General features: G+C 39.0%; 1 protein-coding gene across 1 annotated transcript in view; it reads left to right on the forward strand.

The window, feature by feature from the left end:
• Positions 1 to 24,130, forward strand: part of Sbf2 (SET binding factor 2) — a 444,817-nt gene extending 420,687 nt beyond the window's left edge. Inside the window, exons 33-40 of the mRNA XM_027942390.2 lie at positions 10,288 to 10,414; positions 14,293 to 14,420; positions 15,365 to 15,598; positions 16,632 to 16,736; positions 18,114 to 18,307; positions 18,993 to 19,080; positions 21,380 to 21,511; positions 22,440 to 24,130. Of these exons, the coding sequence (XP_027798191.1) occupies positions 10,288 to 10,414; positions 14,293 to 14,420; positions 15,365 to 15,598; positions 16,632 to 16,736; positions 18,114 to 18,307; positions 18,993 to 19,080; positions 21,380 to 21,511; positions 22,440 to 22,538 (1,107 nt within the window). The 3' untranslated portion in view covers positions 22,539 to 24,130. The remainder of the gene's footprint in view (positions 1 to 10,287; positions 10,415 to 14,292; positions 14,421 to 15,364; positions 15,599 to 16,631; positions 16,737 to 18,113; positions 18,308 to 18,992; positions 19,081 to 21,379; positions 21,512 to 22,439) is intronic.
• The last annotated feature ends 716 nt before the right edge of the window (positions 24,131 to 24,846 follow it).

A 24,846-nucleotide genomic window follows, 5' to 3' on the forward strand; every position in this document is an offset into this window, starting at 1 on the left:
TTGGAGTTCATTCCTTAAAAAAAGAAAAAACCAACAAATAAATGATCTCATACTTCATCTCAAAATCCTTGAAAATGAAGAGCAAAACAACAGCAAAAGAAGTAGAAGGCAAGAAATAATTAAAATCAGAGCTGAAATTAATGAAATCGAAACAAAAGAAACAATTGAAAAAATTGACAAAACTAAAAGTTGGTTCTTTGAAAAAATAAACAAAATCGACAGACCCTTAGCGATGCTAGCGAAGAGAAGAAGAGAGAGAACTCAAATTACTAGCATACGGGATGAAAAAGGCAATATCACAACAGACACTTCAGAAATACAGAAGATAATCAAAAACTATTTTGAATCCTTATACTCCAATAAATTAGAAGATAGTGAAGGCATCGATAAATTTCTTAAGTCATATGATCTGCCCAGATTGAGTCAGGAGGATATAGAAAACCTAAACAGACCAATATCAATTGAGGAAATAGAAGAAACCATAAAAAGACTACCAACTAAGAAAAGCCCAGGTCCAGATGGGTATACAGCAGAATTTTACAAAACCTTTAAAGAAGAACTAATACCAATACTTTTCAAGCTACTTCAGGAAATAGAAAAGGAGGGAGAACTTCCAAATTCATTCTGTGAGGCCAACATCACCCTGATACCTAAACCAGACAAAGACACTTCAAAGAAAGAAAACTACAGACCAATATCTCTAATGAACCTAGATGCAAAAATCCTCAATAAAATTCTGGCGAATCGGATACAAAAACATATCAAAAAAATTGTACACCATGATCAAGTAGGATTCATCCCTGGGATGCAAGGCTGGTTCAATATACGGAAATCAATAAATGTTATTCACCACATCAATAGACTTAAAAATAAGAACCATATGATCATCTCGATAGATGCGGAAAAAGCATTTGACAAAGTACAGCATCCCTTTATGTTCAAAACTCTAGAAAAACTAGGGATAACAGGAACATACCTCAATATTGTAAAAGCAATCTATGCTAAGCCTCAGGCTAGCATCATTCTGAATGGAGAAAAACTGAAGGCATTCCCTCTAAAATCTGGAACTAGACAGGGATGCCCTCTCTCTCCACTTCTGTTCAACATAGTTCTCGAAACACTGGCCAGAGCAATTAGACAGATGAAAGAAATTAAAGGCATAAAAATAGGAAAAGAAGAACTTAAATTATCACTATTTGCAGATGATATGATTCTATACCTAGCAGACCCAAAAGGCTCTACAAAGAAACTATTAGAGCTAATAAATGAATTCAGCAAAGTGGCAGGATATAAAATCAACACACATAAATCAAAGGCATTCCTGTATATCAGCGACAAATCCTCTGAATTGGAAATGAGGACAACCACTCCATTCAAAATATCTTCAAAAAAAATAAAATACTTGGGAATCAACCTAACAAAAGAGGTGAAAGACTTATACACTGAAAACTACAGAACCCTAAAGAGAGAAATAGAAGATCTTAGAAGATGGAAAAATATACCCTGTTCATGGATAGGCAGAACTAACATCATCAAAATGGCGATATTACCAAAAGTTCTCTATAGGTTTAATGCAATGCCAATCAAAATCCCAACGGCATTTCTTGTAGAAATAGAGAAAGCAATCATGAAATTCATATGGAAAAATAAAAGACCCAGAATAGCAAAAACAATGCTAAGCAGGAAGTGTGAATCAGGCGGTATAGCGATACCAGACTTCAAACTATACTACAGAGCAATAGTAACAAAAACAGCATGGTACTGGTACCAAAACAGGCGGGTGGACCAATGGTACAGAATAGAGGACACAGAAACCAATCCACAAAACTACAACTATCTTATATTTGATAAAGGGGCTAAAAGCATGCAATGGAGGAAGGATAGCATCTTCAACAAATGGTGCTGGGAAAACTGGAAATCCATATGCAACAAAATGAAACTGAATCCCTTTCTCTCGCCATGCACAAAAGTGAATTCAAAATGGATCAAGGAGCTTGATATCAAATCAGAGACGCGCCGTCTGATAGAAGAAAAAGTTGGCTACGATCTACAGTCGGTGGGGTCGGGCTCCAAATTCCTCAATAGGACACCCATAGCACAAAAGTTAATAACTAGAATCAACAAATGGGACTTACTCAAACTAAAAAGTTTTTTCTCAGCAAAAGAAACAATAAGAGAGGTAAATAGGGAGCCTACACCCTGGGAACAAATCTTTACTCCTCACACTTCAGATAGAGCCCTAATATCCAGAGTATACAAAGAACTCAGAAAATTAGACAATAAGAAAACAAACAACCCAATCAACAAATGGGCCAAGGACCTGAACAGACACTTCTCAGGGGAGGACATACAGTCAATCAACAAGTACATGAAAAAATGCTCAACATCTCTAGCTGTCAGAGAAATGCAAATCAAAACCACCCTAAGATACCATCTCACTCCAGTAAGATTGTCAGCCATTAGGAAGTCAAACAACAACAAGTGCTGGCGAGGATGTGGGGAAAAGGGTACACTTGTACATTGCTGGTGGGACTGCAGATTGGTGCAGCCAATTTGGAAAGCAGTATGGAGATTTCTTGGAAAGCTGGGAATGGAGCCACCATTTGACCCAGCTATTCCCCTTCTTGGTCTATTCCCTAAAGACCTAAAAAGAGCATGCTACAGGGACAATATAGTACAATAGTTTTCTGAACACATTATTCATTTCCCTGTCATACTTCTACACTGGCATGACTTGTCTAAACCTGTCTTGACCATAGCTTGTTGGTGATGCAAACTTTTACATAAACTGTACTACTGTAAGCCACAGGCCAACCATAGGCTTCTAGGGTCTGCTCATAAATAGGTGAGAATGGTTGGTTGCATTTTGAATTAAGACTCTAAGAATATATCACTTAGCAAGTGATTTGCTCCTACTTATATCCCATTGATTAACTTCTAGAAAGAAAATTAAATCAGGTTCAATTTAAAAGTTGTTTTCTTATTCATGCTTCATATGTAGGTGCCTCAGAATTCCTACAATATAGTGTGAAATCTTAATCTGTGAAATAACAAATTTAATATTAGCTAATTATTTTTCTTTAGTGCATTGAACCATACCCACAGTTTTCCACATATTGGTACCATTCTACATAGTGTCTCTTATAGCTTAATATTTCTAATACCTCAAAGCAGAGTCCTGTTTTATCATATGTTATTCCCCAAACATTAATCTTTCCTGGGATTAGAGTCATAGCTTCTTTTCATGAGCCTTTTTAAATTTTACAAAAACTTGGGCTGGAATTGTGGCTCAGTGGTAGAGCGCTTGCCTCACACCCTTGAGGCAATGGGTTTGATCCTCAGCACCACATAAAAATAAATAAATAAAATAAAGATATTGTGTTCATCTATAACTAAAAAAATATTTTAAAGTAAATAAATAAATTTTACAAAAACTTAATGGCACATGAGCAAAAAAATAAGACCCTATAAATTCATGATTTTCCAAATTCCATTTTAGATTCACTTCTTATATAAAAACTGGCAGATTTCACTCCATATTGGAAAATAAAACTAAAATGCCTCACACAGTTTAGTCTTTTAAATCTGTTCTTTTCTCTCTCTCTCTCTCTCTCTCTCTCTCTCTCTCTCTCTCTCTCTCTCTCTGTCTTCAGCAAGATAAATAGAAAATTATTTTTGAACAACAGAATCCAGATGGTGCCTCAGAGATGCCTAAAACTCTATTCAGCATCTTAGGGAAATGCTTATGTAGAATTAATTTACTGGGGGCTGGCAATATAGCTCAGTTGATAGAGAGCATGCCTTGCATGCACAAAGTCCTGGATTCAATCCCCAGCACTACACACACATACACAAAAAAAGAATTCATTTTCTGGCTTAGATGCCTGTCATTCCCAACTTTTAATAATGATAAGATTAAATTTATTTGAAACTCACTTACATTAGGCCCTAGAAATCTTGTGGTCAATAGTAAAGAAAAGTAATGAAACCAAAAGCTCTTCTATCAGATCAATAAAATTGATAAGCCTCTAGCCAGTCTGACTAAAGAAAAAGAAAGAAAGAGAATACAAATTGCCAATTTTGAAAATGAGAAAGATGACATCTCCACAACTTTATGTCAAAAACTAACAATTTAGATAAAACAGACAAATTCCTTGAAAGATATAAACTATCCAAATTACTCCAGAAAAAAGACATAACTTGAATAGGCCTATATCTGTTAAGAAAGTTGAAACTGTAATTAAAATCTTTGCACAATGAAAAGTCCAAGACCAGGTTCAGTGATAAATTCTACTAAGCATTCAAAAAAGAAATACTAGCACTTCTACAAAGTCTCTTCCCTGAAAATGGAAGCAAAGATAATACGTCCCAACTTAGTCCATAAGGCCAGCATTACCTAGGACCTGACAAAGACAGTAAAAGAAAACTGTAGATCAGTGTCCCCGATGATCATAGACACATTCAGATTTTCTAAACAAAATGTTAGCAAATCAAATCAAATAGTATATAAAAAGGATAATATGCCACAGTTAAGTGGGGTTTATCCCAGGAATGCAAGGTTGATTTTATATTCAAAGTCAATAAATGTACTTAAACTTAAAAAGAAGAAAAAAGCATATGGTCATCTCATTAGTTACAGAAAAACATTTCACAAAATATAACATCTGTTTCTTAAACAAAATTTTTCAGGAAATTAGGAATAGAGGGGAATTTCCTCAAAGTAATAGAGAATATGTATTTTTAAAAATCTACAGCTAATATTACAATAAAACAATGAATGCTTTTCCCTGAGATCAGAAAGAAGATATTGATGTCTGCTTTACCATTTCTATTCAACATTGTATTGAAGGTCCTAACCAAGCACTAAGGCAAGAAAAATAATAATAATAAAAGACATCTACATTGAGAAGAAAATCAGACTGTCTTTATTCATAGGCAGCATCATTATCTATGAAATCTACAAGAAAAAAAATTATTAGAATCAGTGAGCATAACAAGGCTATAGTACATAATCAGTATGCAAAAATCAATTATATTTCCACATACTGGCAATGACTCATTGAAATTTAAAAATCAGTACCATGGAACTTGAGATGAAGCTTAGTGGTAGAGCACTTGCCAAGCACTTGCCTAACACATGTGAGACCCATTCACTCCCCAGCAGCACCAGAAAGAAAAAAGGTATCATTTACAATAGCATCAGAAAAACATAGAATAATATAACAAAATATGTTAAGGACCTGGACACTGAAAATTACAAAACATCCCTGAAATAAATTAAAAATATTTAAATCAAAAGATATCTCTTTTTCATGGGGTAGAAGATACAACATTATTAAAATGTCACTTCTCCACAGTAGGGTTTATCTAAGCAATCTGTGTAGTCCCAGTGTCTCAAAAAAGCTATTTATAGAAATTGGCAAGCTAGTTCTAAAATCCACATGGGAATAAAGAAGACCTAGGATAGCCAAAACAACTTTGAAAAACAATAAAATTAAAGGACTAGCACTATCTGATTATAAAGTTTTAGTAATCAAAATTTTGATCATTGGTGTAAATTAGATAGATTGATGAAACAGTTTGTCCAGAAATGGACTCAACACATATCTGTGAACTGTTACTTTGTCAAAGATATAAAAGCAATCAGTGAAGAAAGGATATCTTTTCAATAAATGGTATCCTAACAACTGGATTTCCAAGGGGTGAGGGGGATTCCCCTAGCACCTTATGAAAATTTATTCAAAAATACCATAAAACTTCTAGAAGAAAAATAGGAAGAAACCTTTGTAACCTAGGGATAAGCAAAAATATAAGAGAACAAATTGATAAATGGGACTGTGAAAGTTAAAAACGTATTCTTTAGAAATCACTTAAGAAAATGAAAAGACAAATCACAGAGTGGGAGAAAACATTTGCAAAGCTATATCTGCCAAAGGACTGTGTTCAGAATATATAAAAAATTCTCAAAACTCATTAAGAAAACAATCAAGAGCAAGAGCACGCGCTTGCGCGTGCTTGTATTCTCTCTCCTTCTCTCCAAATGAGCAAAGCATGACTTAATAAAAATGGACTAATGAGAAATAAACACATGAAAATATTTGACATTGTTCTTTTGTTAGGAAATAAAAATTGTAACAGAATTCCACCACACATCTATTCTTCTTAATGAATGAAAATTTTAAAACTGACCAAAGTTTTTTTCAGGGGTATGAAGAATTGACCATAATACTACCATTAAGAATTATAAAATAATGGAACTATTTTAGAACAGTTTGGCCTTTTCTTTGAAAGTTAAACATACACCAACCATACTAATCAGTCTTTTGTACATAACTCTTCTTAGCAGTTTTATTTATAATAGCCAAAAATCTGCCAGGCACCGTGGTGCACACCTGTAATCCCAGAAGCTCAGGAGGCTGAGGCAGGAGGATTGTGAGTTCAAAGCCAGCCTCAGCAACATAGCAAGGCCCTAAGCAACTCAGCGAGACCCTGTCTCTAAATAAAATATAAAAAGGGCTGTGGATGTGGTTCAATCCCCAGTACCAATTAAAAAAAAAAAAGCCAAAAATCTGGGGGAAAAAAAACAATGTCCACCAACAGGAGAATGAATAAATAAATTGTGGTATATCTATGCAGTAGAATGTTACTCAGAAATAAAAAGGAATGCATTATTGATAACCCAGCAATGTGATTGGATCCTGCATAATTATTCCTAGTAAAATGAGGCAGACAAAAAGAATCCATACTTTCAATTCCATTTATATAAAGTTTGAGTGCAGACCTACCTACAGTGGCAAAATCAAACCAGTGTTTGGTTGCCTAGGGAGTGGGAGTACAAGAAGAGGCAAAAGGGACACAAGGAAGTTTTTTTGATTGTGTTGATTGTGTTGTGTCTATGTATGTCAAACTTTATCAGATTGTACAAAGTAATTACAGTCACTTATACCTCATTAATACTATTTACTACTAAAACAGAATCTTGTGGTAAACAAACCTCTAAACTCTTAATCACCCACCCATATATCATAAGACCTTAGAGAAAATTGTCTCTGGTCTAATCTCCTTTATTCTATTAAAATAATACTAAATAATCAGTGCAGTTCCAGCATCAGCATATTATGGACTGTGCCTTTTTGGATACCACCTGGTATGGTACAGCAGAAGAGTACATTTGTCCCACTTGACAAGGAAGAAAAGAAGCCAATGTACTAGACAAACTGAGTGCCTAGGATATTGGATTAAACAGACACAGTGATTTTTCTTGCTTACTGAAAATCCAGTCACCAGATTTCATTTTATGAATTCAATCAGCTCTTCATTTCTCCCTGCATTATGGTAGAAAGACATCTCAAAAAATTTCTTATTTCTTAATATCACATTCCAAATGTGGTATCTGGGTACTAATCAACCCAGCATCCAGGCACATCTGACTTATTTTTTCCACTGGAGAAATTCTTACATGCTTTTTACTTCAACTGTTGCTAAAGAGTGAAAAACAAAGTTGATCTGCATCTTCTTTTCCATTTCTAGTAGACTGGGCCATGAACCTCAGTTTAGGGGCAGATTTTTCTTTTTATCTCTTTTTCAATCCCAGGCAGTTAGCAACTGCAGGCTCCCCTGTGGCACACACACAAGAACAAACACTTATCCCTTGATGCTAAGTACCAATTCCAATCCTAGAAGGGGCAGTACCAGAGGCTTCAGAAAAGTGACCTCTCTGACATAATTATGGAGGGCAGGGTTTGTGGTGAGGCCAATCCTCAGTATAGTGGTCTGTGAAAGAGGTTTTTTTCTACTTGTAGAGGAGGCTTGTGGTCCTAACATGATCCCTGAAATGCCTATAGGTTCATCTTAAGGTCACATTCATTATCGTTTCCATTCTACTTTACTTCAGAAGTGAGTTTTCAAAATTATATTCCTGAGCATATTAACTATCAGAACCAACAAGAAAAGACACAGTTGTGAAGCAAGAGGTTTCTATGGAAATAATCATTGAGAAAAGTGTTATTTGGGGCTTAGTTTAAAAAGGTTTTATAAGTGTTTCTAGAACTAATTGTAGACTAGGTCAATAGAAAAAAAAAACCCTGAACTCTTCTTCCCCAGAAATGATCTGAGGGCTGGCTTTAACTGCAGGTTTATTCCAGGCACTGTGGGGGCAATTGTCCTTTAAGTGCACCCTGCCTGAGTTTACTGTAGATTTCTCCTCTCAGATGATTGGCAGCCAAGTACCATCTTCAGTTGCCCTGTCTCCTTATCTTTCTGGGCTGCCACTATCTGATCATCCCCCTCTCCATCATGTGTACACTGGCTCCATGGAAGATGACCATTGATTGCAAACAAGGAGCTCAAACAAGAAAGCTTTATATTACAATAAAGGATAGGTTAGGGGGAGACTTGAGTCTGGGCACCTCTTAAGGAAGTGAACACCAGAGAACTAGGCCAAGTGGAATTCTAACCCAGGGCTATCTTCTAGTGTACCTGTATATCAATAGGGGCAAGCATTTGAATGAGAATTATGTATTAAAGGATATGGTTGACAGTTGATACAAACATCTAACAAAGCAAGGAAAGAAAATATTTTGTGTTTATTTTTCCTTTATGGAAATAGAAGAAAGTATTACTAATTCTAATAACCACTTTTTTTTATTTTTATGCCCAGAGATAATGCTGCAAGGCAATAATGTTGAACCTTAAATGTGTCAGATTGACTTAAGTTTTATTTAATTATAACCACAAACTCTTCAAGTGTACTTAGACTTTATAATTGTTGCTCATATACCATAATCACAGGAAACCCATGGTATCTAATCCCTTCATTTTCACTGGTGAGAAAACTGAATACAGATGTTTATAATTCTAACAGTCTAGAGGATGACACACTACCCAACCATGGAGAACCAGGCCGGGAAACAGCCTCACTGTATGCAGGCCTGTTGCCTAGGTTGCAGACTCTCTAATCTTCCTAAAAACCAATTTATTTTACATTGCTTACATTAATCTAAAATTTTAGATTAATGAAAAAGCCAATAGGAAAATTTTATAAAAAAAAAAATATTTTGCTCATCACAGAAAACTAGGTTTTAAAATGCCTACTGTTCTGTTGGACAATCAACATATTATACACATGGCTGCTCATCTCAGCTGATTGCATGTGGGTCTGTATGGCCAAATTAAACATGGAGAGGAAAGCTAACATTTATTCATTTGAAATAGCTCTTAAGCAAGAACAATTATGATTGGAACTTAACCAATTTCAGATGATCATGAGAGATTGCTTGAACATTGCAGCAGCAAGATCACCCAGTGGACCAGGGAGTGTCACAAGGTCATTATCCTGCCTTCTGCCAATATAAGAAGGCTCCATAGCATCTGAATATAGCTGGTCTAAAATATGCTATAGACATGCGGTGACCCAGTGACTTCCAAACATTGCTTTGCCCTCTCCCTCTCATATCTTTCCTTTGTCCTTGTTCCTGTGTCCAGTGACCTTGCTGCCTAATTTACAAATGAAAAATAAAGTTAAAAGGCATAAGCTCCTCCCCCTTCCTTTGGCATATGAACATACCTTTACCTACTCCCCCATCCCTCCTTGTTTCTAAGGTTGTTCCTATATCTGAGCCTCTTCATTCTTGCTTTTCCAGGGCCTTACTCTCTTGGTTATTATATTAACTCTTTCTCTAAAATTGTTCTCTCTACTGGCTCCTTCCAAGTTGCACATGTTTTGTTGTTGTTGTTGTTGTTGTAATTGTTTTTTGTTTTTGTTCTTGTTTTTTGTCTAGAAAATATCTCTTACTTTCCCCTTAAGCCACCACTTTCTCTTCCCAGTTCTCTCATTACCAAAATTCTGAAGTACAGTTTTTCTTACATTTCACACTATAACACCACAAATGCCTGGAAAGCAAGAACTCTAACTTACATTACTTTCTGTCAGCATTGCTTCTCATGGTGTAGTGTGGGAAGTGGACACAGACTTGAAACATAACAAATCACGATTCCCATTTGGACTCAGTAGTTACTATTGAGTAACTTAATCTTGCTGATCCCAAGCCTCCTCAAATGTAAAATGATAGCAGTAATGCCTGTCCTACAATGGTGCAAAAAGTAAATAAGATTTTTTATAAAACCTTTCATATGGTGGCTGGCATATAGTAGATGCCCAGAAGAGCACCTGCTTCCCATCTCTACCCATAGTGGAGATTCATTTATTGAATGAATAACCCAATGATGATCTCAGCAGGCATTTGTTTTTTGTTTTATTTGATTCTTACTCTTCTTGCCTTGTTTCAGGTTCACAACCAGTATCCAGCTGAGTTTGAATTCAATCTCTATTACTTAAAGTTCTTGGCCTTCCACTATGTGTCTAATCGTTTTAAGACATTTCTCCTGGATTCTGACTATGAAAGATTAGAGCATGGTACGTATTTATATGTCCTTGTTCTATCCGTTTTATTAGTTTTGCATGTTTTTAATGAAAACTCTAAACCAGGAATGGTGGCACACACCTGTAATCCCAGCGGCTCGGGAGGTTGAGACAGGAGGATCATATGAGTTCAAAGCCAGCCTCAGCAATGGTGAGGCACTAAGCAACTCAATGAGACTCTGTCTCTAATAAAACACAGAATAGGGCTGGGCATGTGGCTCAGTGGTTGAGTGCCCCTGATCTCAATCCCTGGTGCCCCCGCCCCCCAAAAAAACCTCTAATGATGTAAGTACTCCCAAATGAGACAGTTAAGAGTTACGATTTTACTACAAACTATCAATGTAGAGTGGATATGAACAACTGCAAGATTCTGAGATTGTGGTCTGTGTTAGTTCTTAAGAACAGCAGATGCTCATTCCTCTGTAGCACCTTTGTAAAGTTAAATCTGCTTACTATTTTGATACCTCTAAGTGATACCATGTTAGGAAAAATGTTTGACTCAGTTTTTTCTTCCAATGGTACACTTTGATAGGAAGGGTTACATGACCTGTTTGAATAACAGCTAACACTGGGAACTCTGAAACAAATAAACCAGGGTTAAATTCCATTGCTGCCAATTACCAGCTGTGTATTTTGGGGGAATTGGGTATGTCTCTGAGCTTCAGCTTCTTCATCATTAAAATGGGGACAGTTATAGCCCACCCTTTAGGACCATGATGATAACATGAGGAAATAGTTGTAAATGTCTTAGCACAGTCACTAGCACATAGTAAGCACTCATCAAATTTTAAATGTCACTATCATTACTATAATTTGTAACAGTTATAGTAGTAGCACAAAGTAGATTCTGAAAGCCCCAGTGAAAACATTTCCCAAGGGGATTTTATATTCTTCTTTTGTTGTTATGGAGCCAGGAAAAATACACATGACTAAAAAAAAAAGGCGATATTCAGTACATTAGATGTACTAGAATATTCACAAAGAGGACTCTTAGTGACAAAATATTTACTGATGTTCTCAGTTTAAAATCTGAAATTATGAAATACTGTTTTCCAGGGTGTGCTTATTACAGTTGTCTAGTATGATATTTCATACTTTTGGTAAGGGAGACAACACTGGTCAGACCACTTCCCATCCTGTTTATACTTTCAGACCTTTGTTGACTCATAGAATTGCCATTCCTCACATCACAATAAGAAACAAAATTTCTTAAGAACCGTGTCTTAGAAAGATATTCATTACAGCTAGTTAACAGCTGCATGGGGCCTGGTCTTTAAGCCAATTGATCTGTGTGACTGAGGGGGTCACCAGTCACTCAGATTGTCACTGAAAGGAACAACATATTTTAATATTGTTGTGAGTAAAGTACAGTTGTACAGAATAGTTTGTTTTGATTTTTGGTTTTTTAAATAAGGTAGTTTGTTTTGTTAAATTAAGCTTAGTAGCATATTACCTTTAGCCACATGCAGATGTGGCCAAAACCTTCTTCTGTGGATTATGACTCTCTTCATTAAAAAAGCAACAAAGCCTACTGTACTGGTTCTCAGAGTCAACTGAACATTAGAATCACCTGGGAAACTTTTAAAACTCCCAGTGTCCAGGCAGCACTTCCCAACAGTTGAATCAGAATCTATGATGATGGAGACTGGACACCAACAGCTTTTTAAAGCTCCCATGTGCTGCTAAGGTTGGGAACAACCACTGGCCCAGTGAGGAGAATGCCAAACTAAGGCAGAAAATGATTGGGGAAACTACTTCATCTCACCTTAAAAGACCGCTCTCCAACCCCTCAGTTTCCTCTTCTAGAAACTGGTCAAGGATATTTGCTTTCCTGTCACACAGAAAAAGATTAATAAATAAAATGAAGTGAATAGAAATTTGATATGTATTGAAAGATGATCATAGTTGTTTGATATGATAATTTTGTGTCCTAGATATGTTTTCTCTTAAGACACATAATTGCATTTAGAATCCTAGAGTGATTATTGAAGGGTCCTTAAAGTTCATTTGCCCAGTCATCTCTCTGAATAGATGGGCTACCCAATAGCCACTCACCTAATTAGCATCAAAGAAGCCTGGTTTTATGTCTCCAGTCCAGACTGGGCTACCTACTTTGGAGGCTGTTCCTGCTGTGTTTGGGTGGATGCACTAATTATCAAGCCTACACGGTAAAACATCATTTAGGAACAGCTGTGGCAACTACCTCCACATCCAAGATCAACAATTAGAGAGTAAGGCATCTCAGCCAGAGCTGGAGGAATTCATCAGTCATAATACTTAAGATTTCATCAGAAAAGCCTGAACACCATGAACTCTCCTGTGTCCCAGAAGGGTAATTTGTTGATTATTATATACTGGATTATAAAATTATAATTTGATAGGATCTGACACTAGTGCCTGATGCTTCAAATTGTTCTTTTCTTTCTTTCTTTTGTTTTGTTTTTGATGTTGATGGACCTTTATTTTATTCATTTATTTAAATGTGATGCTGAGAATCAAACCCAGTGCCTCACAGATGCAAGGCAAGTGCTCTACCACTGAGCCACAACTCCAGCCTTCAAAAACTCAAGAATCTTAAGATGTTCCCTATATAGTGCACATGCTGCCCTAAGACAGTCATCTGGAAGGCCAGATCTCACACCTTCTCTTCCAGTTTCAGCTCATTTTCCTCCTATCTACATCAGTATCCAAAGTCTATTCCACCTGGAGCTAACTGCCCCACAGCCCTTCAATATAATCCTTGCCTCCTCCCAAATGGAGCTGTGAAGGGACCTTAAAAGTTCACTCTCCAACCCATAGAGTAGTCTGAATTTTGAACACTGGACTAACTTGGAGAACTCCCAAAATGAATAATATCTGGGGACTGTCGCAAAGATCCTGATATAATTGAACTGGAGTAGACTAGAGCGTTGGGGTTTTTTCTTTTTTTTTAAGCCCCTGATTTTTCTAATGTGTGACGAAGATTGAGAACTACTCCACTGGACCCTGCATTTATAAGATAGAGGGGAGAGAAAAAAATTAGAGAAGAAAACATTCATTAGTTTTGGAGGCCCCATGTATTATAGGATTTCACATAGCCTTGGACTTGAGGCATTCTTTTCTGATAAACTGGTAAAATGCTTGTTGACTTTTGACTGAGTCATTTCATTCAAAGCAAGACAGCACTGCTGAGACACCCTTCCTGGACCTTTACAGAAATCCCTCCTGTCTCACCCTGACACATCTTCCTCCTTGGTTTTTGGGGAGTTTTTTGTTTGTTTTTAGGGGGTTTTTTGTTTGTTTGTTTGTTTGTTTAAAGGCTCATGTGAGCAATCAAGTGACTTTTGAAAGGTACAAAAGTGAAGTAGTACCCTGAGTTCTGCTTTCAGGTTACCTAGTGATATAGAACATGACCTTCTGTCATCCCAAGTCTCTGTGACCATAATTTGCATATATATAAACTACTAACATTTTAAATGGCTTTGTTAATAAACAGCCAACAACTTTAAAAGGAAAAATAAAATTATGTTTTTAACAAAGTTTCATCAGATAAATTCATAAGGTCTTCCATTTTCTATTAAAAAATGTATAGAATGTCTCCTGGCAGGACCTCTATGACTATAGATGCAGATTTTACAACATAGAGTGAAGGAGAATAACTTCCTAGGAAAACCTTGCCTATGTTTTCCTTCCACTTTGATTTGTTCTCATATAGCTGTGAAGTTCCTTTCATCTTTAGTTTTCAGTTATCTTCTAAGGTTTCTGCACATATGTTGCTGTTTTTAGAGTCATAAGAAGTGTTTCACTTTTTCATCTCTCAATGCATCACACTTTAGGCAAAAGTTAATGTATTTAACTTTAATTTTGTTGGATTTTTTTTTTTTAATTTACAGGAACTTTATTTGATGATAAAGGAGACAAGCATGCCAAGAAAGGAATTTGTATTTGGGAGTGTATTGATAGAATGCACAAGAAGAGTCCCATTTTTTTTAACTATTTATATTCACCAGTGGAAATAGAGGTAAAGTAAGAAATCATTTGTGTTTCATTTTCTAAATATTTTGTGTTAAAGTTTTCCTTCGTTTTAGTGTATATAAATTTTTATAAATATTTGACAAGGTTTCATGCCAAAAGCTATTTTAGTTTGGGTTTGGGTTATGATGGAAATGGAGAATGAATGCTAAATTCTTGCCACAAAAATTAGGATCTGGCCCCTAAAGTCTAGAAAGGATGTCAGAATCAAAGAAAGGCAAATTCTCTTAGGTGGTTTAGGCTGAAAAATCTAAAAGCTTCAGGAAAAGCTTTCCAAGTCCATCTTACCAAACCCATGGAAATACTCCTTTGTGATACAGAGATTTTTGGTGCCCAATGCAAGAAGGATGACGTATCTCAGGACAACAGTGTTTTGTTGTGTGCATCTGTATGATAAGGCTCTAAGATGGAACAGGAGCATTTGATAGGCAGTACTATCCTTATTTAGGAGCAAAAGAAGTCCCTTCCCTGGGTGCCCTGCATTAGAATCCCAGTTGTACCCTCCTCCCCTCCCAATTACCTTGGAGTACAAGAAACCAAGGCACATCTCTCCTCATCTAAGCCATGCTCTGGGTACCTTGAAATTCCCAAATTCAAGGAGTTTGGCTACTCACCAGGCTACTTTTCCCAGTCTAGGCCCAAGGTTGATGTGAGAAGTAGCTCCTCAGCAGAGGGAAGACAGAGTCTGTACATAAACATTCATGCAAGGCCAGGATGGGAGGAAAAGCTTAAGCCAAGGACTGGGAGCAGAGGCTAGATCCCCCAGTGCTACCACTTCCTAGGGTACAATTCATCTTGATGTATGACTTTTAATGTTCAGGTGAATGATACTTGAAACTCCATTTACATGCTTGCCCAGGCCCCTGCAAATGTTAGAAAGCTTGGGGTACTTTGGTCAATATGAAACTATATTTCAGAATTTTCTTTAAACAGGCCCTGAAGCCCAATGTAAACATCTCCAGCCTCAAGAAGTGGGACTACTACACAGAGGAGACCCTGTCCACAGGGCCTTCATATGATTGGATGATGCTGACTCCCAAGCACTTCCCCTCTGAAGAGTCTGATTTGGCTGGAGGAGCGGGGCCCCAGAGCCAAAGGAGAACAGTGTGGCCATGCTATGATGATGTCAGCATCATTCAGCCGGATGCTCTCACCAGACTTTTTAGTGTAAGTCAGCTGTGTGCAGGCACACAGGGCTCACCCTGGGAACACACGGGGCCTTAGGAACCAAGCAAAGCAAAGGCTGGCTCATAAACTTCTGAGCATGGCTTTCCTGGTGTCATAGGTAGCACTCCAAAAATCTGAAGAAACCAGACTTGCTCCCCTATGTCAGTGGGGTACAGGCTTAACCAATGAAAAGATTTTCAATAAAAGTCAGCTTCCTGCATTTCAAGGAAGCAGTTGACCAAAAGGAGTGATTTGCTCCTTCTGAGAGCAGCTGTTTTAGCTGCCCAAGCATCCTGAGTCAGGCCTAGGCTATGGCTTTTGTGGGTGCTTTACTTCCTCTGGTCAGAAGTGTGGGTAGCTGATGGCCTGATGGGACTGCTGCCAACTACCTTCTGCAGGGAAAATTCTGGAGCACAGCCATCCTGGCAGTAGCTACCCTGAGGAATGGTTTTGAGTCCTCATGTGGTCCAGACGGTTCCTAAAGAGTGCTCTCCCTCTGGTTTTCTGGGCAGGTACAGTATGCAGCAGTGATAGCACTGTACCAGACCCCTATCAGAAGGAAATCAGTCTCTTTGGGCATTTCTTGGTTCATTCTTTTCACATCTACTTTGAGTCATCAGAGTTGAGGGGCTCCTCTGTCAAGGACAGACTTCACATCTATCTCAGCCATTAGGGTTAGGACACAGGCCCAGTGCTTGACCATTTATTTTGCCCATCAGATTTCTCATGGGTTGCCCAAAGATGAAGGTGAATAGGATATATATTTTATCTCTTGCTATTTAAGCCTGTATTTAAAAAAATAACCTGATTATGAGTCCTGATAGATCATCTTCATCACAGTGAATCATACCAACTCATGCGCCTACCACTCTTCCTGGCTTGGGAAACCTCTGAGGCCCCACATATATGACTTTTTTTTAACTGTCCTCTGCCATGCTGCTCATCTGGGCCCAATACAGAGGAAATATGGCTCTGGGGCACATCCTGACTTCTATGAAGTACTGATCTGTCAGAAAACTTCATTTATTTGCAGGAAATTGAAAAATTAGAGCATAAATTGAACCAAACCCCTGAGAAATGGCAGCAGCTGTGGGAAAAAGTAACCATGGACCTTAAAGAAGATGCAAGAATAGACCGGGTGAGTTGGCAGAGCCCCTGAGGAGCTAATTCTTAGCTTTTGAGGGTACTAGGTCAGGTGGGACCCACTGCCCTGCCAAGGGGACTCTGGATTTATGGCCAGAGGGAAGATGGAAAAGGGAGGGGTCATGCCCTGGGGGTCCAGGGCAGAAAGTTCCAAATGACTGAATACTTCCTGAGTATCTCACCATACCACAGTGACATAATACTTAATGTTTCAGGGCACTGAATCCAGGGAAAATTACTGGGTTCTTTTCTATCCCGGTGTCATTGTGGTTTCAATTGATCTTCTACCACATGAGGGAGGAGGGGAATGCCAAGGCCATGTTTGCTCCAGAGAAATAAGCATAGAAAATGAAAATATTTTAAAATGACAAAATAAGCTGCTTTCTGTTCCTCACACTTCCTTTTCTGTTTCTGATTTAAGAAGCATTTATCATAGAAATGTTTTTAAACCAAATACTCTGTTTTCTGCTTCTCACATCCCATTTCCTGTTTCTGATTTAAGAAACATTTATCAGGCACATAATATGTGCAAGGGACTGTGCTTAGTAGCAGACACATTCACATCCTGTCCAGTCCACAGTGAGGAGGGTCCTACCTCATACATGAGGAAGCAGGCAGAGATCTCACAGCTAGTAATTGGTAGTAACACCATTCAAATTCACATCAGATTGATTCCAAACATATCAGAAAGGAAATTAGAACAGATGAGTATTCACAAGAGCATTTCAGAAAGGAGAGGTCAAGAGGAGTGGAGTGAGAAGAAAACCTTTGGTAAGGAGGGACCCTCCAGGCTCTGTCTCGAGCCTCAGCACTTAGGTGCTGATAGCACATAAGCCATGGGCAATGCCTTTATGCTTTTTTCCTCAGAAAGATAGTTTCTTTATATTTTTCTGATTATTAAAGTAAGGTATTTTTTAAATAAGTCACAGCAAGTTATAAAACAGAAGATGAAAATCACCCATAATTTATAACTTGAAATAAACCACTGTGCTCTCCCAACTGTTTCATCATTCTAAGCCCACAGACAAAAGCGATTGACTTTTACATACTGTTTTTTAACCTGCCTTCTTTTTTACTTAATGTTGGCATACGTGTCCTCTATTTGCCACCATGTATAAGTCAGCAGCATCATTTTAGTGACTGTCTAGAACATCATGTACAGAAATAACATTTTAACTGGTCCCTTGATAATGGATATTAGAGAGTTTACAGTTTTTATTTTTAAACAGCCCCAAGATAAGTGTCTTTGTACATACATCATTGCTCATAGTCCAGTTTTTTCTCTTGAGATAAATTTGCATAAGTGAAATGATCAGGTCAGTTGCTTAAAGTCTCTATAAAGCTTTCTTAGCACCTGTTCCTTTGTTTTCAGCCCCAAAGATACCCATCAGGGTCCCCAGGAATTGTGTCTACGAACCTACCTTCCTATCAGAAGAGGCCTGTGTTGCACCTCTCGGACAGTAGCATGGGCGAAGAGCATAATGCCAGCATCTCCCCATCCAATGGGGTGGAGCGAAGGGCAGCCACCCTCTACAGCCAGTACACCTCCAAGAACGATGAGAACAGGTGATGTGCTGAGCTCTGCTGAGTCTGCTAAGACTCCCCTTGCTGCCCTAAGCTAATCCACAGGCCTCTGTGACAGCCTGTGCACTACAGCCTTTTGTAAACTTGAAACAGATTAGCTTGAATTCTTTTTTTTTTTTTCCTAAATGCTTTAGATGGTTCTTTGAAGAGGAAAAAAATGAACCTTACAACTAAAAATAATGCCAAGAGGTTATAGTTATTTGTGGTTGGTTCCTGATTGTTATTATCTCATGTCTGCCAGAGCTTTTGAGGGAATGTGTGTTAGTCAGCACTTTTTTTTGTGGCACACATAAGAAATCCAGCTCATGCTAGCTGAAGCAAAAGGAATTTACTCACAGAACCTAGGACAGCCAAAGGCATGCTGGTTTCTTACACAGTGTCTTCAGGCTCTGTCTGTTTCCAACTGTGCTTTTCTCTCTGTGTTACACTAATCCCAGCATAGCACAGAAGGTGGCTGTTAACAGTTCCTAACCTCACAACTGTGATGAGCCCAGCAGAAAAAGGCAGTCCCTCCCCAAAGGTCTAGTACCAAATTCCAGGGAGAATTCTGACTGTCCTTTTTGTGGATCACATAGAGGAAATAGAGACCTAGCAAAAACAATAGATGTCTCCTTTACCACATTTTCTAAGTAAAAAATCAAAATTACTTTGTTGTCATTTCTCCTAGGTCCTTTGAGGGAACACTTTACAAAAGAGGGGCCTTGTTGAAAGGTTGGAAACCACGTTGGTTTGTTTTGGATGTAACAAAACATCAGGTAATACTGTTAACGCCAGAAGAAATTACTTCTGTGGGGCTGGTCTCAATCCCTGGCTATTATTTGGCTCTCAACAAACAGATACATTCCTCATGTACAGATTGCTGTCCTAGAGTCTCTCAGATGCAGCCTGGGGGCTCCTCCAGGGCCCCTGATTTCCCTAGTAACCTTCTGAGGGAAATTCCAAAGTAGAGGCACATTCACTCAGAGGCAATGAATTGAGTCCAGAGCACTCAGAGAGCACAACTCTTTTTAATGCTTGAAAATCTCCTGTGTCCGCCCTTAAAGCCCAGGTCAGGAAGCACTGAGGTCTCAGCCTGTTGCATGTGTACCATATGCACAAATAGGCCTGTGCGTGTGCCACAGAATTCAGATATCTTTCATCCTCACAGCAAACATCTAGCCATGACTGAGGGTGTTAAGTTACTCAGGAGATGTTTACTGCACCCCACTTCTGTGCCCATCACTGTACTGGTTACTGAAGAAGGCATTGCTATCCCTCAAAGATGGTAGCAACAGGAGAGGGGAGGGGAGGGGAAGAGGAGGCCCTACCCAAACCTGGAATTCACAGTGGTCAGGTATTAGACTTGATCTTGCTGACCACATTAGGGAACCTTCTTCCATTGTTAGATTCTTAGCTGTTATTCTCATAACTAAAGATTATTAGCTTTAGTGTCATAATCTTTGCTCCAGGGGTTTCAAAGGAGAGAGATCCATACTCAAACCTCCCACCTCTCCTCTCTGCACCTTTTATTACTGAGAGCTATGTGGCCTCTCCTTATGACCAAAGGCCAGACAGCCTGAGGCAAAGGGTCGGTGCTCATTCTCACCTATTCATCCAGGCAGACTTCGCGAAAGTACTGAACTATTACCCTCTAATGCTCCCATGGGATCTGCAGCTAGAAGATGATTATATTTGGGGCCCACTTTTTCCTCTGCTCAAGGGGTTTCGCAAAAGTTACAGAGTCTTTATTTGATAACTTATTCTCACATATACAAATGGAAGCCCCCTTAGGGAGACTGTACTTTAAAGGTGTCTCTGAAATCATAAGCCTACACTGTGCAGAAGAGTCCATTAAATCACTAAATACAACATAGGAGAATGTTACAATTTTTCCATAATTTAAAATTACACCAAATTATACTTGCATTCTTACCAATATTTTGGATTTCTTTAACATGAAAGGTAAATAGTTTTTCCATTTAGCTCTGCTCATACCACTTCTGAGTGGAGAGACAGAAAAGTCTGAGGCCAGAACAGCAGTGACAGAAACAGCAGACACATTCCTGTCATGCACAGTGAAATCCACGGGCTGTATTTCACCAGCAGGCTCTTTAACTTTTAAAATATTTTTTTCTTTCTTTCTTATTCCAAAACCAATGCATGTGTTATTACACCAAATTCAGATATTTCATAAAGATCCAAAAGTCCCCAATGCAATCAAGTGTTAAGCTGTTGTGTTCTACAGAAATTATTTTATATCTATATGCCGTTTGGCAAACTTGCTTTTTAAAAATAATGTATCTTGAACAATTTTTCTACCAGTTTATAATAGAAGTCTTCCTTGTTCTTTTTGGAAAGCCATCTAGCATATTCTATTTTATTAGTGGTTATTATTTAATCAACCAAGGTTCCACTGAAAGAAAAGGACCTCTTTTCTGATGCTAAGCTAATGAATGCAGTGGGGAAGAAAAGCCCTTTATTTCTGTGTCTGTAGGATAACTTTGTAGAGCTGGGAAAGATGTTCAACAGACACAGACATTTTCAGTTTTAGTTGATATTGCCAAATCGTTTTCCACAAAGATTTCTAACAAATTATATACCCATTAACAGCATTCAAGAGACCTCATTGTCTTGCTGGGTATTATCAGCCATTTTTAATATTTTTCAATCCAAATGAAAAGTGAAATCTTAGTCATTTCATTTACTTTTCTCTGATCAGCAAAGTTGGTTATCTTTTCAGATGTTTATAGGTCTTTGACTTTCTTCTCTGACTTGCCTTTTTTTGTACTAGCATAGGACACTAAACCCCTTTGTTATATGTTGTATATTTCTTAATGGTTGTTAGCTCACTATTTTTTATATGTAACATATTTACCTGCTCAAATTTCAAAGAAGTTCATGTATCTTGTGCCCACTTCCTTCTCCCAGCACTGGTTCTTCCTAGAGTCAATCAGTGTGCATTTTTTTTGCAGATAAAAGCACAAGACAGAGAAAACAATCAGATACATTTTGGAAAGCCATGCCATTTTCCCTTTCTATGTCTTTCACATCCTATCTGATTCCCTTTGATTCTAGCTGCGATACTACGACTCAGGTGAAGACACGAGTTGTAAAGGCCACATTGACCTGGCAGAAGTAGAAATGGTCATCCCTGCTGGCCCCAGCATGGGAGCCCCAAAGCACACGAGTGACAAGGCCTTCTTTGATGTAAGTTGATCTTATTTCTCTTTTGGTGATTCAGCCTGCACATCATTCCATTGGCCTTCAAGACACTATGGGGCCCCCAGAGCAGTTGGTGGTGACTGCAGAGGAGTAACAGACCTTGGCTGTGGGGAGTACTGAATTTGAAATCAGCACTGTGAACCCAAGCCTGATCTCTCTGAGCTGTCCATGCATCTCAGATCCACACAGGGAAGCCAACAAACTCTTTCAAAATGCTGTTGTTAGTCATCTCAGTAACCCTCACTTTCAAGGACAGATGCCGCTTCCTCCATATCCAGTGGTCTTTCAGCTTGAACCTCCACAGAAGGCTGTCCTTGGTCACACATGATAATTGTCTGCCCTAATATCTTCAGGGGCCTGAAGGTGGGCCTTAGGGCATTTTATGGGCCACAGGACAGAAGGCGACTTGTCTAATCCCTGGAGTCAAGCAAGTCTTCATAAAAAGCAGAGGTCATATTCCAGGGTCCCGATCAGGCCAGGAGACCATTTCCTTGTCTCTTGGCTTCCATTATGGCCCCAATTGAAGAAAAGGACACAAAGGCCAACTTCATAATAAGGATGACTCTTGGGCTTTCCCCCTGAGCTCCCTCACCTATACTACATTGGTGTGATATGTGAGAGAGGCCAGAGACTCCAGCCAGTTCTGATCCTTACCCCCAGTCAAAGGTGGCCCCAGGAATGCATACAGTCTCTCTTGTGTCCCCAGTACCTATCTATTAACATCCCCTGTGACTTTGGGAACTAGAAAAGTAAAGAGACCATAAAGGCAGTGACAGTGTGGTAATGGAGAAAGAAAAAATAGAGGTGCTGGGGCAGTATGGAAAGGAAGGTTACAGGGATTGATTTGCCACTTGCCAAAGCCATAAAACAACCCTGCCCTTCATCTCTGGTTATCTGTCATTTGGTTTTTTAGCTCAAGACCAGCAAGCGTGTGTATAATTTCTGTGCCCAGGATGGACAGAGTGCCCAGCAATGGATGGACAGGATCCAGAGCTGTATCTCTGATGCCTGATACGTTGGTCAACCCAAGAAAAAAGAGGAGAGGAATTCCGGCTGCCAGATAGAAAAAAGGCATGAATCCTTGAAGAGCAGGCAGCGAGTCATCCCAGGGCATGGCCTTCTCCTGCCTGGTCTTACCCAGGTCCTCCTTACAGCAGTTACTACGTCCATTTCACCTGAATGGGTGTGTCACACAGCCTGGTCAAGAGCACCAGGCCCTTCCTATGTCTTGCACTGAATTGTTCTAACAGGGTCTTAGTGGTTAGGGATCAGAAGAATTCTCCTGAACCTGCTCTCATCCATCCCCTAGGCAAAATGGCCACCACCTATTTGAGTCCTTTATGAAGGTCCTTTTTGTTCTCCAAGGTCATAATTTCCTTGGAGAACTCTTTAATAAGCAAAAATCAAAACCCTCCAAAGATCATCTTACATCCTACATAGAGTAGGTTTCCCATCAAGACACCTACTCTTATGCCTGACCTTTGAGATGCTCAGTTCTCTGGTGCTACCAAAAGGTGCTTCCTTGGTCCTTGCTCTGCCATTGAGGTTCCCAGTGAGAGACATTATTGATCATTAACAGGCAAAGAGGGAGCTCACAGGATTATCCTGATAGAAAAAGCTTGCCCAGGGAATGATGCAGCGATGACCAGGCCAATGCAGGAAATGCTGCTTCCAAAACACAGAATCCTCTAGACTAGAGGTGGTCCAAGGATGCAGGGCCTGTGTTCCTGTGTGTTCTTCTGCTCCCTGACAGCTTCTTACACAAAATAACATGCAGAAAGCTGCATGCACTAACCCACAAACCCTTGCACTGAGCTCCTAATTAAGTGAAGATGTTGGAAAGATGGCAGCCAGCTACTTAGAGCCACACACCCCTGACAAGCACATGCTGCGGCAGGGCTGACACCCACACAGCACTTCTGCACATGAAAATAAGAACTGCCCTTAGGTTCTCTTTATTTTGACAACCTTGTGTTTGTTCATCCTGAGACCCAAGGATCCTGTTTGCTCTTGGTGAGCAGGAACAGCCTCTGCTGCCTCAGCTGCTGTGTTCTAGGTAGCTCCATCACTGCGTTTGTTTTGAAATGTTAATATGTTAAATACCAAACTAATATTTCAAAAATATGTATATATGATTTCTATATCTTTGTTTTTCAGATAGCCTGCTTATAATTTAATATAAAATTAACTAAACTGATTCATTCATAAGATTTTAGTAATGAAAGGTTCCCTTTCTAAGAAAAAGCTACTTTGTAGGTTAAAATAAGTCAGATTTTCAAATTTAAAATTGCCTATACAGTAGGACATAGAAATGTGTTAATATATAAGAAATTGGGGAATAATAAGAATGAAGGACTTTTTTATCATACTCATTTTATAAATTTGCCACCTGTGAAAATGGTTTTGCACATTATTTGTACTTTTCTTTGTATATGAAATAATTTTTTGTACTTTGTAAAATATGGAGCCCATTGTACTTTCAGCAATTTGAGAACTGTACACAGTGCTTCTTTTGTAACTGGATTATTTTAACTTTCATGAAGGCATTACATGCCTTACGTTCACTAACCACCTTGAATTAAATTTATTTCTTAAGAAACAGCATCCTTCTTGGACTGTGAAGTGACATTTGTTCTGCAGTGCACAGCCCTCCAAAGGGAAATGTTCAGGCCTTGTCATGGAATGGAAGGTTCAAGGATAAAAAATAGCCCACTTGGGCCTTGGTTCTGCCAATGTCATTGCTACCCTTTGCTCAGGAGTAACAGATGCTGGACACACTGTCCTGAGCTTCTGGGTTCTGGACACTCTTCTGCAGTGTTTAAGAAGACACTTCAGGCCAATGTTCTCACTCCCACTGTCACCCTACCACCTGCTCTCCTGAGCTGTGAGAGACTGGAAGAGTCCCTTACCTCCTCTGGGTCACAGTCTTACCACCTATGGTAGGTGACCATTTGTGAAGATTTTCGGCATAAGCCATTGGAGTCTTGCTGGGTAGCAGACTGCTGCTTCCATCAGCAACACAAAGAGTGGTCAGGGATTTCAGTTCTGGTCGATCTTCCTCCGGCTCAGTCCTTAGAGTTCCCTCATGTAGCCAGCAGAGAGGCCCCTTCTCACCTCAGAGCTGGACCTTTAAGGAGACCTCCCTAAACCAGGCAAGAAGACCTCCAAGAGCCACAGGGGCCCAAGTCAAGGCATTGGTATCCCCCTCCTTGGGCCTTCAGGCTTCCTCAGTCTAGAGGTCACATGTGACCCAGCCAAGAAGCCCCAAGCCTCCTCCCTAATGGCCAACCCTGGGACATGCCACTGTACCCTGCTCTGTC

The sequence above is a fragment of the Marmota flaviventris genome, chromosome 9 (genome assembly GCF_047511675.1).
Source record: "Marmota flaviventris isolate mMarFla1 chromosome 9, mMarFla1.hap1, whole genome shotgun sequence".
Lineage (NCBI taxonomy): Eukaryota > Metazoa > Chordata > Mammalia > Rodentia > Sciuridae > Marmota > Marmota flaviventris.